The 21,234-nt window shown below is 41.6% G+C and overlaps 1 protein-coding gene across 1 annotated transcript in view; it reads left to right on the top strand.

Moving 5' to 3' along the window:
* The window catches only part of LOC119540783, a 71,702-nt gene extending 50,771 nt beyond the window's left edge, over positions 1 to 20,931 (top strand). Inside the window, exons 13-18 of the mRNA XM_037844728.1 lie at positions 4,981 to 5,041; positions 13,218 to 13,702; positions 14,833 to 14,980; positions 16,057 to 16,139; positions 16,973 to 17,096; positions 18,037 to 20,931. Coding sequence (XP_037700656.1) covers positions 4,981 to 5,041; positions 13,218 to 13,702; positions 14,833 to 14,980; positions 16,057 to 16,139; positions 16,973 to 17,096; positions 18,037 to 18,902 — 1,767 coding nt within the window. The 3' untranslated portion in view covers positions 18,903 to 20,931. The remainder of the gene's footprint in view (positions 1 to 4,980; positions 5,042 to 13,217; positions 13,703 to 14,832; positions 14,981 to 16,056; positions 16,140 to 16,972; positions 17,097 to 18,036) is intronic.
* The last annotated feature ends 303 nt before the right edge of the window (positions 20,932 to 21,234 follow it).

Raw genomic sequence — 21,234 nt, 5'->3', positions numbered from 1 at the left:
CTGCCCTCTATCATACTGTAGTCAGAGTATGTGCACAACCCTAAAGATTTCATGTTGGTTCATTCTATTGATGATATGTTATTCAGACCACATGAGAAAAAGATGATAATACGTTGGAAGCCTTCGTAAGATATATGTGCTGCAGGGGTGGAAGATACACACAATGAAGATTCAGTTGCCAGCCACATAAGTGATGATTTTAGATGTCCAAATCATTCCAGGCATTCCTTTCTAAAGTAAAAAGAAATTATTGCATCTTGTACTTCCACCACTAAGAAGGAAGCAAGATGCCTGGTTTGCTTCTTCGGGTTCTAGAACCAGCATTATTTCCTACTTGGGAAAAATTCTCTGACCCTTTTACCAAGCAGCAATGTAAGCTGCCAGATTTGAGTGGGTTTTAAAGTAGGAGGTCCAGGCTGCAGTGCACGCAGCACTGATGCTTGGGCTATATGACAGGCATTGCAGGTATTGCAGATATTTACTGTGGAAAACATGCTGGGTGGGGTGCAAAACAAGCCCTAATAAGAGAATCACAACCCAGATCCCTATAGTTCTGGAGCAAGCTATAACATCCGGAGTAAATTACAGACCTTTTGAGAAAACACCTTCTAGCGTACTACTGTGCTCTGGTAGAGAGAGATCATCTGGCCAGAGCTGCCCATCATAAACTGGGTTCTGTCAGATCCACCAACATATAGGATTGAATGGACACAGCAACAATGTATCATAAGATGGGAGTGGTATACCCAAGACTGGCTATGCACAGGGCTGGATGCACAAGTAAATTGTGTAAATTGGTAGCCCACAATCCCCTTTTATTCATCTTTTTGCACTAGCACCTCTCCCTCAGCTCACCCCTATGGCTATACGAGCGTGTGGTGGTGGTGGTTGTGTGGAGGGTCCTTATGATCAATTGATGGAGGAGGAAAAATGCAGAATTTGGGTTATAGATGAATTGGCTTGGTATGTCAATGCAAGCTGAAGATGGATGGCAGCTGTTTTAGAGCCCCTGAAAATCAGCAGTCAGGTGAATCCCATCCAGTGGGCAGTGCACTTGGTCATCTATTTGACAGAAAGAAAAATGGCCACAAGTAAGCATATGTATACAGTCATGGACAGTTGTGAATGTCATGGCTGGTTTGTACAGGCCTGGAAGAAAAGAGATTAGAAGATTGAAATCAAGAAGGTCTGGGGAAAAGGCACAGGATGAACTTACGAGAGTTAGAGAAAGTCTGAAGTTCTTTGTATTACATGTTAAAGTTCATCATAGAATATCTGCTATAGAAGAAATAATAGACAAATTAGCAGACAGACTGACCCAGCTGGTTTAGATCAGCCAGCCTCTGTCATTGACCACTCCAGTGATGGAACAATAGACTCATGAACAAGTTAGAAAGGATAGCAGAAAGGGCCCAACAGCATGGATTCCCTGTCATCAGCAGTGTCCAGCTACTGCTAAATGTCCAATTTTCTGGCACAGAAATGAATAAACAGTCTTTAATATGGAGCCATATTGTGAGGGGACTAATCCCATTTGATGGCAAGTGATACTATATAAGACCCCTTCTACTCTAGAAAGGGCAGCATATTTTGGGCATGGATTAGGCTTTCCTGCTCATAGCCCTCAGCTAGCACTATTATCCAAAAACATACAGAACTCTTGATCCACTGACATAGAACCTCAAAAAAGTTCATGTTGATTCAAGACAGGTGCAGCAGTGAGCACATGACCATGAGATCCACTGGTTCTATCACATACTTTACCACCAAGAACCTGCTGGCCAGACAGAGCAATGGAATGATCTCTGGAAATCACAACCAAAGATCCAACTTGAAGATGATACTCTGAAACAGTGTTGTACAACCTAAATCAGTGATCATTATGTAGTATTTATATCCTAATATGTCAACGTGTGGGTCCAGACTTCTTTGCCCCCTGGTTTCTGAATAGCAAAGGCTGGAGACACTGCCCAAAGCACTGAAAGAGCATGGGAGCAACACCTAATGGCCTCTCTCCTCTTCTTGCCCTCCAGTCTTCCTGTGCCTCCTGTGCCTTCCTGTATAGAAATTTGGGAAAAGCAGTTCCCGGAGATACAGAGCCAGGCAGACAAATGTGAAGAATTAATGTAAAAGTAAATAGACAAATGACTGACAGAACTTGTTAAAGTTAGCCTGACCAAAAGCCACATCTTGACTCCCACTCTCCAAATTTTCTCCACCCCAAATCTTCCCCATCTTAGTTACTCAGTTCAACCTTGGAAATATTTGTCAAGTTTCTCTTTCACATTCCACTTCCAATTAATCAGGAAATCATGTTGATTTACCACCAAAATATATACAGAACTCGTACTACCTTCATAACTACATCTCGGGTCTGAGACATCATCTCTCTCCCCCCAGCTCTGCAATGGCCTACTAATGGTCTTCCTGATTCGTCCTTGCTACCCTACAACATATTCTCAATACAGCAGCCACAGCCATCATTTAAGTCAGAACGCCACCCTCTTCCTCAAACCTCTGCTGTTTCCTCTACCAGAAACACTTCTCTTCAGATATGCACAGGAGTAATTCCTTCATCTTCTTCAGATATTGGCTGAAATGTCACCTCCTCAATGTGACTTACATTGACTTTCCTATTTGATACTGTAGCTAGCCCCTTCCCTTTCCAGGATTTCCCATTTCTCTACCTTGATTTTATTTTACTTTATTTTGTTTGTTTATTTTTTTCAATAGCACTCATCTACTTCCATTCTACTTTAGGTATTTATTCTACTTAGTATTTAATTTTTGCCAACCCCAACTGGAAAATTAGCTCTATATGGGTAGGGATCTTTGTATCTTTTGTCACTGTTGTATCTTGAGAATCTAAAATTGTGACTGGCTTAGGACAGTCACCCAATTAACATTCTTATTTATGTGCAAAAGCTCCTACAGGTTAGATAATTTGAAGCTGCTGGGTCAATGTGTATGTTATTTTCAAGTTTACTGTATATTTCAAAATTGCTTCCTAAGATGTGTGTACCAATTTACACTCCCACCACTGTGTATGAGAGTTCCTAATTTTTTACATTCTAATTATCAAATGTTATTAAAAGACAAACATTTTGATGAGCTATGGGAATAGTTTAAAATATGCCTTTCTCTATTTGCTACTGAGTTAAGCATATTTTCTTATGTTCATTGGTCATTCAAAATTCCTCCTCTGTGAAGTTCCTGTGCATATTATTCTTCAGTTTTTGTTTTATTATTGACTTTTTTCTTATTTACTTGTAGATGTTCAATATATGTTCTGTGTACTGATCCTTTGTTGATTATGCATGTTATAGATATCTTTTCCCATTCTTTTGCTTATCTCTTCCACGTGTATCTGGTGTCTTTTTATTTAGTTTTAATTTTTTAGGAGGTCAAGTTTATTTTTTCCTCAGTTTGTGTTTGTGTATTTTTAATTTGTTTTTATTGAGATATATTCACATACCATACAATCATCTATGATGTACAATTAACTGTTCACAGTACCATCATATAGTTGTGCATTCATCACTGCAATCAATTTTTGAACAATTTCCTTACACCAAAAAGAATAAAAATAAGAATAAAAAATAAAAGTAAAAAGAATACCCAAATCATTCCACCACCACCCCATCCCATCCTCATTTTTTCATTTAGTTTTTGTCCTCATTTCTCTATTCATCCATCCATACATTGTATAAAGGGAGTGTGAACCTTGTTTGTGTATTTTAAAATAAATCATGCTATATTTCATGTCATAAAGAAATGCTCCTAAATTTTCTTTTGAAACTGTTGAAGTTTTACTTTTAGGCTTTTAAGTCTTTAATCTTAGTGGAATTGATTTTTGTGCATGGGTGAAGTAGGAGCCCAATTTTACATTTTTCCCATCTGGATATCCAAACATCACAGTACCATTTGTCAAACAGCTTCTTTCCCCACTGATTATAATGCTGCTTCTGTCATGTATCAAGCATCAACACATGCATATTTGTTTCTCAGCCCTCAATTCTGTTCCATTTGGCTATAACTGTGCCAGTACCACACTGTCTTAACTACTATACATTAATAATAAATCCTAATATCAGGTAGGATAAGTTTCTGCACCTCCTTCATTTACTAAAAAAATTCTTTGGATCTTCTTCATGCTTTCATTCTTCCTTATGAATTCAGAATAACTAAAGTTCCATGGAACACACTATTGGGATTTTGATTGGCATTACACTGAATTTGTGTATTAATTTACAAAGGAAGGACATCTTTACGATAATGAAATTTCCTATGCCTAGACATAGTATATATCCCCACTATCTTCTTTCCTTACTTAATAAATAAGGTTTTTGTAATATTTCCATTAAGGTATCTTATGTATTTTTTTGCTCCTATAATGGCTATCTTTTAAAAATAACCTTTTCTAACCTGTGCTAGTGATGGGTAATGCAATCATAAATATGATTTTTTAAAATCCAGCAACCTTGATAAATTCTTTCATTAACTGTTATAATTTGAATGTTAGATTATCTTGGGTTTCTATGTAAACAATTCGACACTCTCCTTAAAACTACTACGCATTTATATTTAATGTTTTAATTAGGTAATGGAATCAGCTCCAAAATTTCAAATATATTTTAAAAGCTTAGAATAACACTATTCCTCTCACCCGTGTCCCCCTTTTCACCCAGTTTCTAACCGTTAACACCTCACAGGTAGCCGCTGTTTGTAATTTTCTCACTTATCTTTCCGGGGTTTCTTTGTGAACATACAAGCGAATATAATTTAAGTCCTTGTTACTTTCTTCTGTCTTTTCGCAGACGTAGCAAACTATAAACAGAGTTCGGAATCTTCCTTTTCTCCCTTTGCTATAGCTGGAAACAACATTTTTAAAAAGGACTCTGTAATAGCAAGAGGGGAGGGGAGAGGAGGGGAGGGGCGGGGAGCTGGTAAACGACCGAGTGTCAGTGTGGAGGTGGCTAGAGAGGCCCGGAAGTGGCTTCTGTGCCCAGCCCTGCTGGTGGTTCGCTAGTTTCGGACACTTGTGAGTATGCAGTGAGTGGGGGACGCCGGTGGGCGTCCACTCCAGCCGTGCGTCTCGGTCTCCTTCAGTGGTTTTCCCCCGGGTAGGGGCGTGTTTACGCCTGTGGGTGGTGGAGCCCCTCCCTTCCCAGCCCCTGCAGCAGCCCAGGCTCCCTGGGAGGGAGACCTCGGGGAGGGCCGGGCTGTAGGGGGTCTGCCCTCTCTCGCCTGTCGGGTGCCCCTTGCCCGGGGCCATTTTCGGCTGTTTGGTTCGGTACCTTAGGGCGTTTGGAGTCTGGGGATTCTTGGGTCACAGTCACAGACAAGCCTTGAAAATGGGAGCCGTTAAGATTTTTCTCTGCCTGGAGACAAGGTCAGTGCCAAGGTTTTTAAATTACTGTTGTGGTACTGGACAAAAGCCTGGGCTTTGGAGTCCGACTGCCTGATTGGAATCTTGCTTCTGTCACTTATTGGCTGTGTGACTTGCAGCCAGACCCTTTACCTCTCTGTGCTTTATTTTATTATTTTGTCAAATGGGGATACTGATGTCACCTAACTCACGGAGTTGTGAGGATTGAATGAGTTAATATGTGTAAAGCGCTTAAAATAGTACCAGGCACAGAGTAAGCACGATTTAAAGATTTGCTATTATTATTTTTATTACTATTATTTCCAAATATGACTGTACTATCTTTGGTGAGTGGTCTTGGTGGCTGAATCTTTTTCCTCTTTCTCTGAATTTTAAGTTGTCATTTATCAGTTCTCTTTGTAATGGATGATTTCCCATGTTTTTGGAGGGAAAACAAGGTATTCTCAAGAAGAGCTTATCTCAAGCAAAAGCCCAAACTGGTTAGTGTTGCATGTTGTGATGGCCAAACTTATAGTAGCTTCAAGACTTTGAAATGCCTTTTCCTTCACTCCTCTTATTCAGGAGGAGTGAGAGAGGTTTTTGATGGTTAGGACTGGGGTCCCTGATGTGAGCAGAGATCAGGGTCCTGCTCAGCACTGGACATCTGCCAAGGTTTCAGAGCCTCCAGGAGGCTCCCAGTACAGGTGTGTATGTGTATATACATGTATACAGGCCTACATCTATATTTGTTTCTATATGTATCTATAAAATTGGAAACCTTGAGTCACACTGACACCCTTACTTCCAATCCAACACTACAGGTTGCATTCTAGCTTTCTCTTTTCAAAATTCATAACTCTGTTCTCTGACAATAAGAAACCTGGCTCCCATCATCTTCAATGTATTTACTTATTTGATCACCTTTCCTCTTTGTAGCTTAACTCTCAATCTGGTGCCTTCTCACTCCACACAGATGGGCTTAGATCACCAATGAGACAGGTGATAAAAGTGGAAGGGGTCTGCGGAATAGATGGTAGAGATGTATCAATGTTAATTTTCCTGCTATAGCCTCTGTTCCCTCTGATACGCTCCGTTGCTTGTGCTTCAGACTCACTCTGACCTGGGTTGTCACCCTCCCTCTCACCTCCCTTGGCCCCACATAAATGTCTTTCAACTGTAGTATTCAGGAAGGAAGGACTGGGTGATTTTGTTCATTTATTTATTTTTAAAATTTGGAAAATTTTAAATATATATAATTATAAAAAGAATATTACTATGAACTCCAATATGCCTGTCACACAGTTTCAGTAGTCATCATCTTTCTACCATTTTCTTTCATTCTTCTTTCCCTTGCCTTCTTTTCTCTTCCTTCCCTTTCCCCTCTTACTCTCTTTCCTTTCTTTGTCCCCCGTCCCCCACCCCCATCCCCCAATAGAGTATTTTAAAGCAAACCCCAGACACCCAGACATCATATCAGGTCACCCACAAGCACTTCTACTTAAGTGTGAATCTCTTACAAATAAGGACTTTTTCTTAACATAATCGTAGTATCACTATCACATTTGAGAAAATTGACAGTAATTCCCTAATATAATTGTGTTAAAGTTTCCATTCATTCATCTCAAATATGTCATCTTAAATCCCCCCCCATCAGGATCTAAATAAGGTTTACCATTACATTTCGTTGATATTTCTATCTATTCACTCTCTTGTGACCTATGACAGTATCCTCTCCCACTCCTTTTTTTTTTTTTTTCCCAGATGCCATTTTTTTGTTGAAGAACCTGGGTCTTCTGCCCTGTAAAATGTCTCACAGTCTGGATTTGACTGATTGCTTCTTTTTAATATCATTTAATTTATTCTCAAACTCAGTTACACAATTGAATCACCTAGGGAATTTTAAAAGTTTTCGTTGTCTGAGACCCTCACCAGAGATTCTGATTTCATTGATCTGGCTTGCAGCTAAGGTATCAGGATATTTTAAAAGCTTCCCAATAATTCTAATGTACAGCAAAGTAGAAGTAGAATTTTCAAGTAGAAGTTTGAGAACCTTTAATTTAATTTGCTCCTGTATTTCACCTGAACATTGATATTTGGATCTAGAAAGTTGAGGATATTTAGGTTCACTTTATCTTTACAACATAACTTCAGATATGGGGTTCCAGATCTCCTGTGACAGCTCATTAGAAGGAATTTTTTTCTGGTATTTTTCATTTGTAACAACTAATGCAGTCTCTCAGTTTCCTAAGTTTCAGCCCTTCTCTGTCATCCTCTGAAGTGTAGATGGTTGGATCGAGGAATGGAAACTCAGGAAGATATTGTTTGGGAATTGTTTTTCCCCCAGTAACTTCTGTTGACTTTGAATTTTCTAACTCATCCATTTCGCTGGGTAAAGAGAAGACTTACATCTCAGTCCAGTCAAATAACTTTGCAAACACTTCTTAACTAAAATCTAGCCCCTTCAGTTTTGAAGGAATCTCAGGGCTACCTTCCCTTTGTGGCCAGGTCCACCCAGCTCCCCTGGCTTCTGGGAACTACTTATGAAAGTCAAGAGTGTGTGTCTCCTGCCCTCTCTTTCTTTCCCTTTCCTGAGCCTATCCAATTTGTGGTTGCTAAGGGTGTGTTGGGAAGGAATTTTTCTACCTGCCTGTCCAAAAGTTGGAGTGGACCAATCTATAATTTCACCTCTTAAATTTTATTCAACAAGTACTTCCCATGTGCCAGACAGTGTTCTAGGTGCTTTACAAATATTAACAAACATATCAACCCCATGAGGTAGATCCTTTTTTTATCCTCCTTTTAGAGAGAGAAACTGAAGCACGGAGTGGTTAATAAGTAACATGTCCGAGGTTACAAAGCTAATGTGTTAGAAGTGGGATTTGAATCCAGGCTGTTCCAGTGCCTGTATCTCTAACTAGGATGCAAGGTAGTTTACCCGTCTGGTTCTGGCATTCGATTATGGGTCCTGCTAGCTCTCCTGTGAGCCTTATTAGGCAGCCTCTGAATGCCCATTTGCCACTTACTCTGCAGCCTTGGACTTCTGAGACTCACAGTGAGGGAGGGGCAGAGCTCCCTTTCCTTTACTCCTCGTGGACACCCATGTACTCCCCAGGTATGTCTGCAGGAGACAAGCACACCCTTGGCCTCTGTCTGCCCATCCTTCTACTCCTGGTGTCCAACCATGGGAAATTTAGGAGTCCCTGCTTTGCCAGCCTCAATTCCTTAGAAGCAACCTTTGTCCTTACCCACTCACCAGGTAACTCTCTTCTCAGGTCCCTAAGTTCCCTTAAATTGGTGACTCTGAGACTGGTCAGCAGGTTTTGTCATTCAGAACTTCATACTTTCACACTTTTCAGCAATGGTTCTAAACCGGGGGTAATGTCTGGAGATGTTTTTTGATTGACATGACTGGGGAGTGGGTGATACTAGCATTCAGCGTGTAGAGGCCAAGGGTGCTGCTAAATATCCTACTATTTACAGGACAAACTCCTTCCTTCCTCGTCCTTACCAATAAAGAATTAAACCTACCCCAAATGTCAACAAGTGCTGAGGTTGAGAATGCTTTACAGAAATAACTATTCACCTAATGCTTTTGTATTCATTCATCCTTTCACTTCAACAACTTATTCTGTGCTTACTATGTGTCAGGGCCTGCTGAATACAAAAATGAGTTAGACAAGGACAGAGCTGTTTTCAAGAAACTCAGTCCAGCAGTGTTCTAGTTTGCTAATGCTGCCAGAATGCAAAACACCAGAAATGGATCGGCTTTTATAAAAGGGGTTTATTTGGTTACAAAGTTACAGTCTTAAGGCCATAAAGTGTCCAAGGTAAGGCATCAACAAAGGGTACCTTCACTGGAGCATGGCCAGTGGCATCCGGAAAACCTCTGTTAGCTGGGAAGGCACGTGGCTGGTGTCTGGTCTAAGTTCTGATTTCAAAATGTCTTTCTCCCAGGACATTCCTCTCTAGGCTTCAGCTCCTCAAAAATGTCACTCTTAGTTACTCTTGGGGTATTTGTCCTCTCTTAGCTTCTCTGGAGGAAAAGTCTGCTTTCAAAAGCCATCTCCAAAATGTCTCTGTAAGCTGAAGCTCCTCTCTCAGTTCCAGTGCGTTCTTCAAGGTGTCCCTCTTGGCTGTAGCTCCTCTTAAAAATGTCACTCTCAGCTGCATTGAATTCCTTCTGTTTGTCAGCTCATTTATATGGCTCCAGTGATTTAATTTAGACCCACCCTGAAAGGGTGGGGTAACACCTCCATGGAAATTATCCAATATCACCCACAGTTGGGTGGGGCACATCTCCACAGAAACACTCAAAGAATTACAATCTAATCAATGCTAATATGTCTGCCCACACAAGATTACATCAAAGATAGTGGTGTTTTGGGGGACATAATACATTCAAACCAGCACAAGCAGGGTAGAAATATTTTAAAATAGATAAGTTTTTGGAGTAATGAAAATGTTCAAATTTGATTGTGGCGATGAATGCACAACTATATGATGATACTGTGAACAACTGTTTTACACTCTGGATGACTGTATGGTATGTGAATATACTTCAATTAAAAATAGTAAAAAAAAAAATAGATAACAAGGATGCAGCATAACAGCTAACTGTTTTTTAAAATATTAAGTTTATTGAGCATTTTTGATGTGTTCTTTCCATAAGCCATCTTACTTATATTGCAAGAAAGATAGGAAGTGTCATGGGAAGAAACAGTTAATTCTGTCTAAGGGTGTTGCAAAAGGCTCTACAGAGCAGGGGACATTTAAGCTGGGCTTCAGAGCCTGGGCACGGTTTACCCTGCAGTGGCATGGAAGCATGACAGTAAATACTGTACTAAGAATATAGCTTGGCATCGTGGCTACTGATCTCTTTCACAATTCAGAGAACCTTTGTATATATTTTTAAAGGGGGGGTGGCATCTCCCCTGAGAGGACAGTTTAGAGGCCTCAGATTTGCAAACTGTATCTGAGCCACCACTGGCTCCGTTGGCTGGGCACTTTGAGCAGTGCACAACCTGCATGACCATATGGATGTTCTTATAGTTTGTCACCAATTGATGGGACCAGAGGATCAGCAGTGGATGTGCTCAGAAACGGGTGCTTTACCCAGACGATAGCAGGAGCATTAGTAGTTTTAGGCAAAGGAATAACTTGACTAGGTGTGTATTTTAGACAGAGCTCTCTGGTGGCAGCCTGGAAGATGGGTGTGCCAGTTTGGATGTGTTGTGTTCCCCCAAACGTCATTAACTTTGATGTAATCTTGTGTGGGCAGAACTATCAGTGCTAATTAGACTGGAATTCTTTGAGTGTTTCCATGGAGATGCGCCCCACTCAACTGTGGGTGATGACTCTGATTGGGAAATTTCCATGGTGGTGTTGGCCCGCCCATTCAGGGTGGGTCTCAATTAAATTACTGGAGCACTATATAGGATCAGATAGAAGGAGGAAGCTGCTACAGCCAAGAGGGACACTTTGAAGAACGCACAGAGCTGAGAGAGGAGCTGCAGCTTACAGAGACATTTTGGAGATGACTGTTGAAAGCAGACTTTTGCTCCGGAGAAGCTAAGAGAGGACAAATGCCCCAAGAACAACTGAGAGTGACATTTTGGAGAGAAGCTGAAGTCTAGAGAGGAACGTCCTGAGAGAAAGCCGTTTTGAAACCAGTACTTGGAGCAGACGCCAGCCACATGCCTTCCTAGCTAACAAGAGGTTTCTCAGATGCCATTGGCCATACTCCAGTGAAGGTACCCTTGGACGCTTTACGGCCTTAAGACTGTAATGTGTAACCAACTAAACCCCCTTTTATAAAAGCCAATCCATCTCTTGTGTTTTGCATTCCGGCAGCATTTGCAAACTAGAACAATGGAGTAGGAAGGGAAGGATAGGAAGCACATTGTAGGCCAGAGACAAATAATGAGGGCCTGGGCCCTGGTGAGAGCAGTGAGAATGGGGAAAGGGGGACAGATCTGAGAGATAATCCAGGGGTGGAAGAGATGGGACAAGGTGATTCAATATGGCAACTGAATATGAAGAAAGGGTCAAAGAAGATTCTGAGGAAACCCAGTGGGTGATGCTGCTGTTTCTTGAGAATGTCACACTAGGGAAGGAATAGATTAGGAGGGAAGAATTGAATTTGCAGGGTTTCCAGATTGCAAGATTTCCAGATAGAACTGTCTGAGAGGGAGCTCAGGATAGGGGTCAGGAGGCTTCATCCTAGAAATGTGTGTTAAAGTCTTGCAAGTGGTTAAAGATAGTAACAGGGGAAGAACCTGAAGAGAGAAAGCAGCCATGAATAGAACCCCAGAGCCCCACCCATACTTAAAAGGAGAAAGGTCAGTGAGTAACACTATTAGCTGACATTCACATGGCCCTTACCACAGGCCAGGCACTGTTGTAAGTCTTTCCACACACAAATTCACTTAATGCTTACGACTTTCCTATCTACTATTACTATCCCTGTTTGCAGATGGGGAAAGTGATGCACCAAGAGGTTAAGTAATTTACCAAGGTCACCGAGATAGTAAGTAGTAAAGCCAGGATTATCAAGTCAGGCAGCCTGGCTTGGGAATCTGTGTGCCAAACTAGACTGTGAGGGAGAGCTGGGAAAAAAACAGGAGGTATATAGGAGAGAATGGAATCCCTGAAGCCAGGGATGAGAGAGTTTCTGGAAGTGGACACTAGCATCAGTCTGGTTGCCTGAGAGGCCATGGAAGGTGATAATTGGTGGGCAGGGGGTGGGGTGGGGTGCATCTCTGGTAACTTCTGCAGGAGCAGTCTCAGTAACCTTGGCCATTTCCTGCCTACACTGTGTGGAAGGATGACTGGGAGGTGAGGATTAGAGTCAGCCACTGGAAGGAGGAAAGAGAGTGAAAGATCGAGGGAGTGACAAGGACCAGAGCCAGCTACTAACTCCAGAGCAAGTGCCTGGTGATATTTTCTGCTTCCTTCTGAGAGAGACTGAAAGTCCTCCAGCCCAAAGCTCAGAGGACTCCAGAGAAGCCATACTTTCCAGCTAAATTTTGTGTCAGATTTATGCCAGCTGTTTGGACAAGCCTCGTATCAGAGAGAATTGGGAGCCTCACCATCAGCTCTCCAGGTTTTAAAGATTCAGTCTTATTTCTTCTGATTGAGGGCCTGCCATCTTTTCATTCTCTTTCCCCTCCCTGCAGTCCCTTGACCGCACATAAGGACCTGGTATTAGTTTCTTATTGTTACATAACAACTTAGAACAAATGTTTCAGCTTAAAACAGCACCCATTTATTATTTTCCAGTTCTATATGTCAGAGGTTCAGGCTCAACTGAGTTCTCCGCTTAAGGTTGAAGTCATGGTGTGGGTTGGGCAGGGCTCTTATCTAGAAGATCTGGGAAGGAATCTGCTTACAAACTCAATGAGGTTGTTGGCAAAATTCAGTTCTTTGCAGTCTGGGCATTTTATCTCATACTATGCAAAGTCGGTGATTAGGGTGGGAAATCTTTAGGGACCATCTTAGAATTCAGCCAACTGCAGATGTGGTTGCTAATGGGACAAATTCAAGCCAATTAACCATTGAGAGGAGTTTCCTAGAGATTCTAGGAGGTGGCCTGGGTCCCCACAGAAGGGTCTCTCTTGCCAGTCTCAACTTTTCTCCCAATTAGTCTGGGTGTTTAGGGGTGCCCAGCCTCACTCCCAGGACATCCTTTAGGGTGCTGACTCTGGGATTTAGGGTTGGGGTGGTACAGAGGATGAAATTGAAGATGCACTCCTGGGGAAGAAGTCTCCACAGTTGTTCTCCGGGGGCCCTGGGCATGCGGGGAGGGAACCGCTTGTGTTTTACTCGTTAATAGTGATTTCCCACCTTTCAGTAACTATCCGGAGAAACACAGCTCCCAGCTACAGTGAAGTCCGAGTACCACCTTGGCTCAGAATGGCTAGAGAATCGAGGGAAAATGCAGCCCTGGATGCCCAATCTGCAGAGAACCAGATGGGGCTTCTGGTCATAAAAGTGGAGGAGGAAGAGGCTTCTGACTTTGCAGAAGAAGCTACTCTGCGAGGCAGCCGGGTTCCAGGTCCTGAGCGTTCCCGCCAGCGCTTCCGGGGCTTCCGGTACCCGGAGGCTGCGGGGCCCCGCGAGGCGCTGAGCCGGCTCCGGGAGCTCTGCCGACAGTGGCTGCTGCCTGAGATGCACACCAAGGAGCAGATCCTGGAGCTGCTGGTGCTGGAGCAGTTCCTGACCATCTTGCCGGGAGAGCTGCAGAGTTGGGTGCGGGAGCGGCATCCAGAGAGTGGAGAGGAGGTGGTGGTTCTGTTGGAGTGTTTGGAGAGGCAGCCGGATGAGCCGATGCCGCAGGTAGAGAGAACTGGTTTGGTGTCTGAGAACCGTGGTCTGTTTATTCCTGCAATTTCAACATCAGAGTGAGCGGCATTCCTTTAGATTAGGGGTTCTTAATCTTTTTTTGTAGCGGAAACCTCTTTGGATTCCTTCTCAGGATAATATTTTTAAAAGCATAAAGAAAAAGGCTTAAAAGGAAGTCAGCAAAATGTTAAATTTGTGATAAAGTTCTATGTGCCTTTTTATTAATGCACTAAATATTAATATCTAGGAGCAGGTCTATTAACTCTAGTAATTTCTGAGCGGTCATAAGCACTAATGGTTTTGATATTTACCTGCTTGTAAGGTGATGTGAAAACATTGGCAGTTCCTCTTGGTGACAAAGCCCTGAGTGCTGCTCATACCTCCTTAGTTCATTGTTCCTTAGTTGTGCATGTTCCTTCAGAGAATGTGTGACCAGAGTAAGGCATTCTAACCAGTGACCAGGAGACCAATGTTCTTGATTTGGCTCTACTGTAACTGAGCCCTGTAACAATGAAAAGTCATATCAAGTCTCTTAGCTCTTCATACTTTACAGAGGACTTGGGAAATTCTGATCTGCACATGATCTAATGATCATGAAAGTAACTTGAAAACTGATTTAACTACACAGATGTCTGGAAAGAAACCTGCATGTATTGAGGACATATATGCTAGGCTCTGTATTAGGTGATCATATACTGTGATCTTATTTACTGGTTCCCAAACTCCTACAAGCTAGAAATTATTATCCTCATTTTTCAGGAAAAAAAAAGATAATATTATTTTCTGAGAATTTAGCACCATTTCCCAAAAGATTTTCATAAAAGCAAAATATATGTAAGGAGTGAGCAAAGAGTAATACTGAAGATCCGTGGACTCTGGAGTCATTCTGTCATCCTAGCATTGCCACTTACTAGCTGGGTAACCTTGGGCAAGTTTCTTAAATTCTTTGTGCCTTGGTTCCCCCATCAGTAAAATGAAGATAATAATAGTATGTACTTCATAGAGTTGTTGTCTGTGTTAAAGGAGTTGATATTTGTAAAGCTCTTAGAAACAGTAAGAGGTACACGGTGCTGTAGAAGTGTTTGATAAATATATGAAAATAAAAATAAATGAATGACTTCTAGGTCCCAGGCGGTGACTGGGGAAAAGAATTGCTTTATTGCAAAATGGCACTGCGGACATCAGCCCAGAGGTCACAAAGTAGCCAATTCCAGTCGATGAAAGCTCTGCTCAAGCATATACCTCTGGGATGCCAGCCCTTACAAGACAGAGGTGAGGATTACCTTTTGGATGGTATGAATTCTACAGACTTCATCCAGTTTCTTTAAGGGTCATCTAAAAGCACAGATCTATTGACGGTTACTTTATATGCCTATCACAGATTGACTTAATTTTGAGAATGAAACTAAAAGGGAACTTTCAAATGCAATGGGGGGAAACTTTCCTTACCAAGCCTGGACATAGTAATTAAGATTTTATAAAAATTTAAGTTTGGTAATAATCATTCTCTATTTACCTCCTGTGTGGTATCCAGTCTTCAATGGAGCCTACATTTCTAGTAGAGAAGACAGTAAATAAACAAATCGACACTACAGTTTCAGACAGTAGTAAGTGCTATGAAGGAAACAGGGCAGAATCTGTAAAGCCAGCCATCTGTGGAACTCTTGTAAATTGAAGAGTGTAAGTCTAATAAACTCTAGGACTGTTATTTGAACAGCATGAATAGCATGCCATTGGAAATGGCTGTACGTTCCAAGGTTGTTCTCTCAAGTGCTCTGGATGTGTGTGCAGATCCCCAAGACACATAACACTGGGACATGCAAGCCAACGCGCAATCTTTATTTCTCAGCAGAGGGTCTAGCCTGGACCAACTTGTTTTGTGATCCTTGCAAAATTCACCTCCTATAGGGAAACCCGAAAATCTTCTTTACTTCTTTGCCTTGAATCTGTCCAAGTTCAATATAAAGACTCCCCTTTCTGCCTTTCTAAGCACCACCTTGTCTGACCCCTCTTAGTTTTTCAAAACCAAAGCAGAAAGCCAATTTAACCAAAAATCCTTTTTTGTTCCTCCTCCCAGCAAAATTTAACGGATCTTCGAATGGAAAGCTTTTTGTTTTGTTTTTATGTTGCTTTCATTTCACCACTCCCACCAAGGATCCTGCCTTTTTGCATGTTTTTTTGTATATCCACAGAGCACAGATTTCTGAGGCTCTAAGATTGGAGCTGCTAGGGATAAAGTGTTTTGGAAAGGAAAACGCTGTATAAACTTGTTTGGCAGGAATTTATTTCACAGGGCAAGGAGGCTTAATGCCAAGGTAAATCTCATCCATAGCTTCTTTTCTTCTTAGTTCTCCAGGTTCCTGGGCTTGCCCCAGGAGGGAGCTGCAGAGAAGATGCAGAAGGAGCTTCCAGGCTCATCCCGGAGTCCCAGGTGAGCTGGGGTCCCCTTCACTACTGTTGTGCTTCCTGGGAAGTTCTCTTCTTCCACACTCCCTCTCCACCCTCATCCTAAACACATACATGGGTTTTGAGTTTTCTTATCTATCCTAAGCTTATTATTGTCTGCCTTCATTTTGGTGCGACTTAAGGGGCGTTTTCTGTTTCACTGCCAGTTTGGGATGCTGTCTGTGCTTCCCAGATCTCCCCTACCCCGCCTCTTTGGTTTTATTTTGTTTTTAAGAATTAAAAAAAAAAAAATTTTAACTTTTAAGAATTGTCCTATTAGTGAGGATATAAAGACATGGATTCTGCCCCCAAGGAGCTCAAACTTGAAGGCACAGATGAGGCATGTCCTTTTAGTCTTAGCTTGTTTATATTGTGATCTGAACAATCTTTACTTAACCTGGATTTTAATTTCTTACCCAGTCTTTCATGTTTTGCTTAAAGATGTCAGTGTTTAAGGCTCTCTCTATTGTTCATTTTTTATCCCTGAATTTTCTATCCCAGATCTAGATTTCATTGTATTTTAAAAATCATTAAATGAATATCAGACCTGCCCCTATTATTCCAAAAAAGCATACCACAAATCTTTTATGTTTATGAAGATATTTATCCTAATGTGCTTCATATTTCTTTACTTTAATGACTGTTTTGTTAATAAAGATATTAAGACCGGGCTAGGTAGGTATAGGTGTGTCATGCTTACTCTTTTTTGCAGAGCCCCTTTAAGAGGACGTGCATTCTTTGCATATGCCCCTCACTGTAATGCCCAGCTTGGGAGTGGTCTTAGGCAAGGAGACTAGGTAGGATTATTTATTGTTTCAGGGGTTGCTGAAAATGGAAGATGTGACCCTGACCGTCACCCCTGGGTGGGCCTGGCTGGATTCTTCTCAGGCGAACCTCTACAGAGAGGAAAGGCAGGAGAACTGTGGCAGCCTGATCTCCCTGGGTAAGGCTGATGGGTATTAATTTCTCATAAGGTTTCTTGGCTTCCTTACTACTGGGCTGTTAAGACACTGTTGAACCCCATTATTTTTGGTTTCAGAACTGTCATTTCTAAATCCCTGTTATTAATCACTAGTTAAGTGGCTACTTCCTTTAAACCTTTTGACTTGCTTTCTTCTCTGCCCTGTCAATGCTGTAGTCAGGTTAAATGGAATGAAGTCGATTCAACCACTGGTACAGGCCTGAGTCAAAGTAGATGTCAGTAAATGTTGATTCCTTTCTCTTCCCATTCCCAGGGCCTCAGAGATGAGAGAGCTGAGGGTCTCTTCAGAAAATGGGCTATGGGACCATAGAGAGTGAGAGCCAGAAGTGATCTAAGAGACTGATTGCAGACCCTGGCCTTAGAGATGAGGGTACAGAGACAGAAAAGATGACCTGACTTGTCTAAGTTCGCACAGCTCATCAGAGGCAGAGTTTTGTTCTGCCTGGGCAATGTCAGAGACGACTTCCCTTTTCATTAGTCAGTAATCAATTTCTGAGTCCCCACTTTCCCTGTTTCTTGCAAAATGCATCAAAAACCCTTTTATTTGCCCTGTTGCCTCTTGCCTTCTGCTCAGCCCTTTTACTATCTAATCCTAGAAGTATGGCCCTGTCTTCCTAGTCTTAGAATGTAAAGCCTCCACATGTATCGCTGGCCAGTCCTTGGCCCTTACCACCCCCCTCCACTCCCTCCATCTCCAGTTTGTACCTTCTTCCAGTGGACCCATTCCCATTCTCAGGTCTCCCTCTGCCTGTTCTTCCCCTTCCCATCTTTATTCTTGCACTCAAGTCCTCATATCTGGCATATATAGACCATTGTAAGTCTTGCATCCCTGGTACTTATAACAGAACTTTCCTCCCATGACAGGGCATAACTGAGGATTGCTGGGTATTTGTTGTTTCAGGTGGTGAAATACAGCCTGAGATGAAGGACTTGCCTCCACCTGAGGAACATCCAGTGCAAGAGTCTGGGGAGGTAGCATACCACCTGGGTGAAGACATTGCCCAGATACTTACACATGCAGAGGCTAGTGAACAGGAGGGCAGGTTACAAAGAAAGCAAAAAATTCCCACAGGGAGTAGGCGGCACTACTGCCATGAATGTGGAAAGAGTTTTGCTCAGAGTTCAGGCCTGAGTAAGCACAGGAGAATCCACACTGGGGAGAAACCCTATGAATGTGAAGAGTGTGGCAAGGCCTTCATTGGGAGCTCTGCCCTTGTCATTCACCAGAGAGTCCACACTGGTGAGAAGCCATATGAGTGTGAAGACTGCAGCAAGGCATTCAGTCACAGCTCAGACCTTATCAAACACCAGAGAACCCACACTGGAGAGAAGCCCTACGAGTGTGATGACTGTGGGAAAACCTTCAGCCAGAGCTGCAGCCTCCTTGAACATCACAGAATCCATACTGGGGAGAAACCATACCAGTGTAGCATGTGTGGCAAAGCCTTTAGGCGGAGTTCACATCTCCTGAGACATCAGAGGATCCATAGTGGCAATAAAAATGCTCAAAATCCTGAACATGGAGAGACTTGGGAAAGTCATGGTCAGATGGAAATCCAGGAGCGAAATGTTGAGTCTCCCATATCTTATAAATGTAATGAGTGTGAGAGAAGTTTCACTCAGAATACAGGACTTACTGAACATCAAAAGATTCACACTGGAGAGAAACCCTATCAGTGTGATGCATGTGGGAAAGGCTTCACCCGAACTTCATACCTTGTTCAACATCAGAGAAGCCATGTTGGGAAAAAAGTTCTGTCACACTGACTCATGAAGTACATACCAAAGTTGCCACTCATTCCTCATTAATTGAAGCCACTCTACTGCCCCTCCTGACTACAGAAATTGTGGGTTGGGGCTTTATTTACCACTAAACACCATAAGGTATTAGAAAATGTAAAGTCTGGCTCAGATGAATTATCTTCTCGTTTCTAGAAGGTGACTGAGAAAAGAAACTTGTTTGATAGGAAGCAATGAGAGTGTTGCCTGGAAAAGGTAGGAATTAAAATGATTTGTTCTAATCCATTGGACTTAAGTGGGCTTTCAGACCTGCTACTTGCCCTCAGCACTTTATTACATCCCTTGGGTGGATGGCTTGATTAGGGGGCTTCTGCTGTGAACATCCTGTCAATAATGAATCCTCCACTAGTTGGGAGATTCATAAGGTCTTATTCACTACCCCATCCCTGTGCCTTGCACATAGGTGCTAGTAGACATGTATTAAATTTATCAGGAAGATGATCGTTATAGCTCTAAAAATATGTTGTCTAGATTTTTGAGGTATTCCTAACTAAGCTTTTTTGTGTTTGTGTCTTCCTGTCTGAGGTTCTAGATTCTGGTTCAGTCTAGTGCAGTTTTTGCCCAGTGAGGGTGGGGCTTCTGTGATAGAAAGAATCCATATTTCCTTGCCAGTCCAGTAGTTCTAATAAGAATTTCTTGAACAGCTTCTTTATCATTAAGTCACTGAGAATGTGCACCATTTGTGGAATTCAATTTTTTACTTAATCTATCCTGACACTAATTTTGCAACTTCATAGGAGAAAACTTTCCCATTCAGGCAGTATGAAAATCAGTGATCAAGTCAGAGTGAAACGATTGATTCTGAAATAAATTGTTATGCTCAGCAGCTTGATTCTCATGTTTGATTCTCTTGGGGCTAACCAAATGCCCTTAAAGCTATGGGACAGTATCTTTTTCCCTCCTCTCCCACCATGTAGCAGACTGTGCATCAATGCTTATGTCTGCTAAGTTCAAACTTCCTTCAGGCCACTGGATTCACACCAAATATTTATAACAAGTATTACTTATGTTCAAAATTAGTATAAGACAGTCTTAGTCTTCTATACTGATTCCTGAATCACCTGTGTGGTACTATTAAGTTAACAACCTACTTTTCTATAAACGTATTTTGTAGACTTTTTTTCTTCTCGTGACAGTGAAAATTTCATTCTTGTGCATTCAAGTAAGGAAGCTTGTTTTTAGTCATAAATAGTATTTTTAATGTATATTTCAAGTGGAGTTGCTGCTACAGAAATAGTTCTGAATGACTACTTTCCTGCAAATATTTTTGTTAATTTGTCACTGCTCCTTATTATAGAAATATGCTTTCATTTTTATATCTATTCACATTTCTAACTTAATTTCTGGCAGCAGCATACCCTTCCAACAACATCAGTGTAAACTCTGGAATTCCAATATAGCAAAACTTCTTGGTAAACTTTCACAATTAATGGTTTGGCCGTTGTGAAATATTTCCAACTGCTCTATGTATCTTGTTTATTAGGAATTGAGTCATCATCCAAAATCCTTTGCAGATCTATCCAAGTCAACAATAATTTATGCCAATTTCCAAGGCTTGGTACTTCAAAGTTTTCAGGAATGTGGAAGGAAAGAAATTTAAGGAATCTTCATGTAAATTATTTGTATTAGGATAATAAAGCATATGGTTATTCTGAGTGAATTCTTAAACTGATAAAAATGCATTGCATGATTTCAAAACTCTCTGAACATAACTGTAGTTTTAGGTATTAACTGAAGCATTAAAACCTTTAACCATCCTCCTCCCTTTTGATCTCCAACAAGTTCTGCCCATTGGCAACAGGAGCTTGGGAAATGGAATTTGTTGCCTCCTTACTTTTTTCACAGATCAGGACAGAGAAGGGCTGGTGTGAGGCTAACAGACAAGAAATGTGACTGGCTCACCACTGTATCCTCAGTACCTAGCAGAGTTCCTGTTGAATGAATGAATCTGAAAATTGACTGGCTACACTTTTAATTATAATTCATATAATTAACGTAAAATAAATTTCCCTGGCACCTACTGCTAGAGACCAAAGTGTTTACATTCTTATTTCCAGAAATAAGTTTTGCTTCCCTACTTCTAAACAAGTTATGGTGTTCACACTCATTCATTCTGCAAACCTGTTAGGACCTTAGGGTAGTATAGTGAACAAAATAATAGCACACATTTATATAGTTCTTAGCATGGGCCAGGCACAGTTCCGGGTACTTTACATTTATTTTTCACGAGTTAAATAAAACAGACACAAATCTCTGCCCTTGAGGACTTTATATTGATGTTAGGGTGGTGTCGCAGCCC

Source organism: Choloepus didactylus, chromosome 7 (assembly GCF_015220235.1).
Source record: "Choloepus didactylus isolate mChoDid1 chromosome 7, mChoDid1.pri, whole genome shotgun sequence".
NCBI lineage: Eukaryota > Metazoa > Chordata > Mammalia > Pilosa > Megalonychidae > Choloepus > Choloepus didactylus.
The sequence above is the reverse complement of the archived record's forward strand: the minus strand, read 5'-3'. Positions and strand labels throughout refer to the sequence as shown.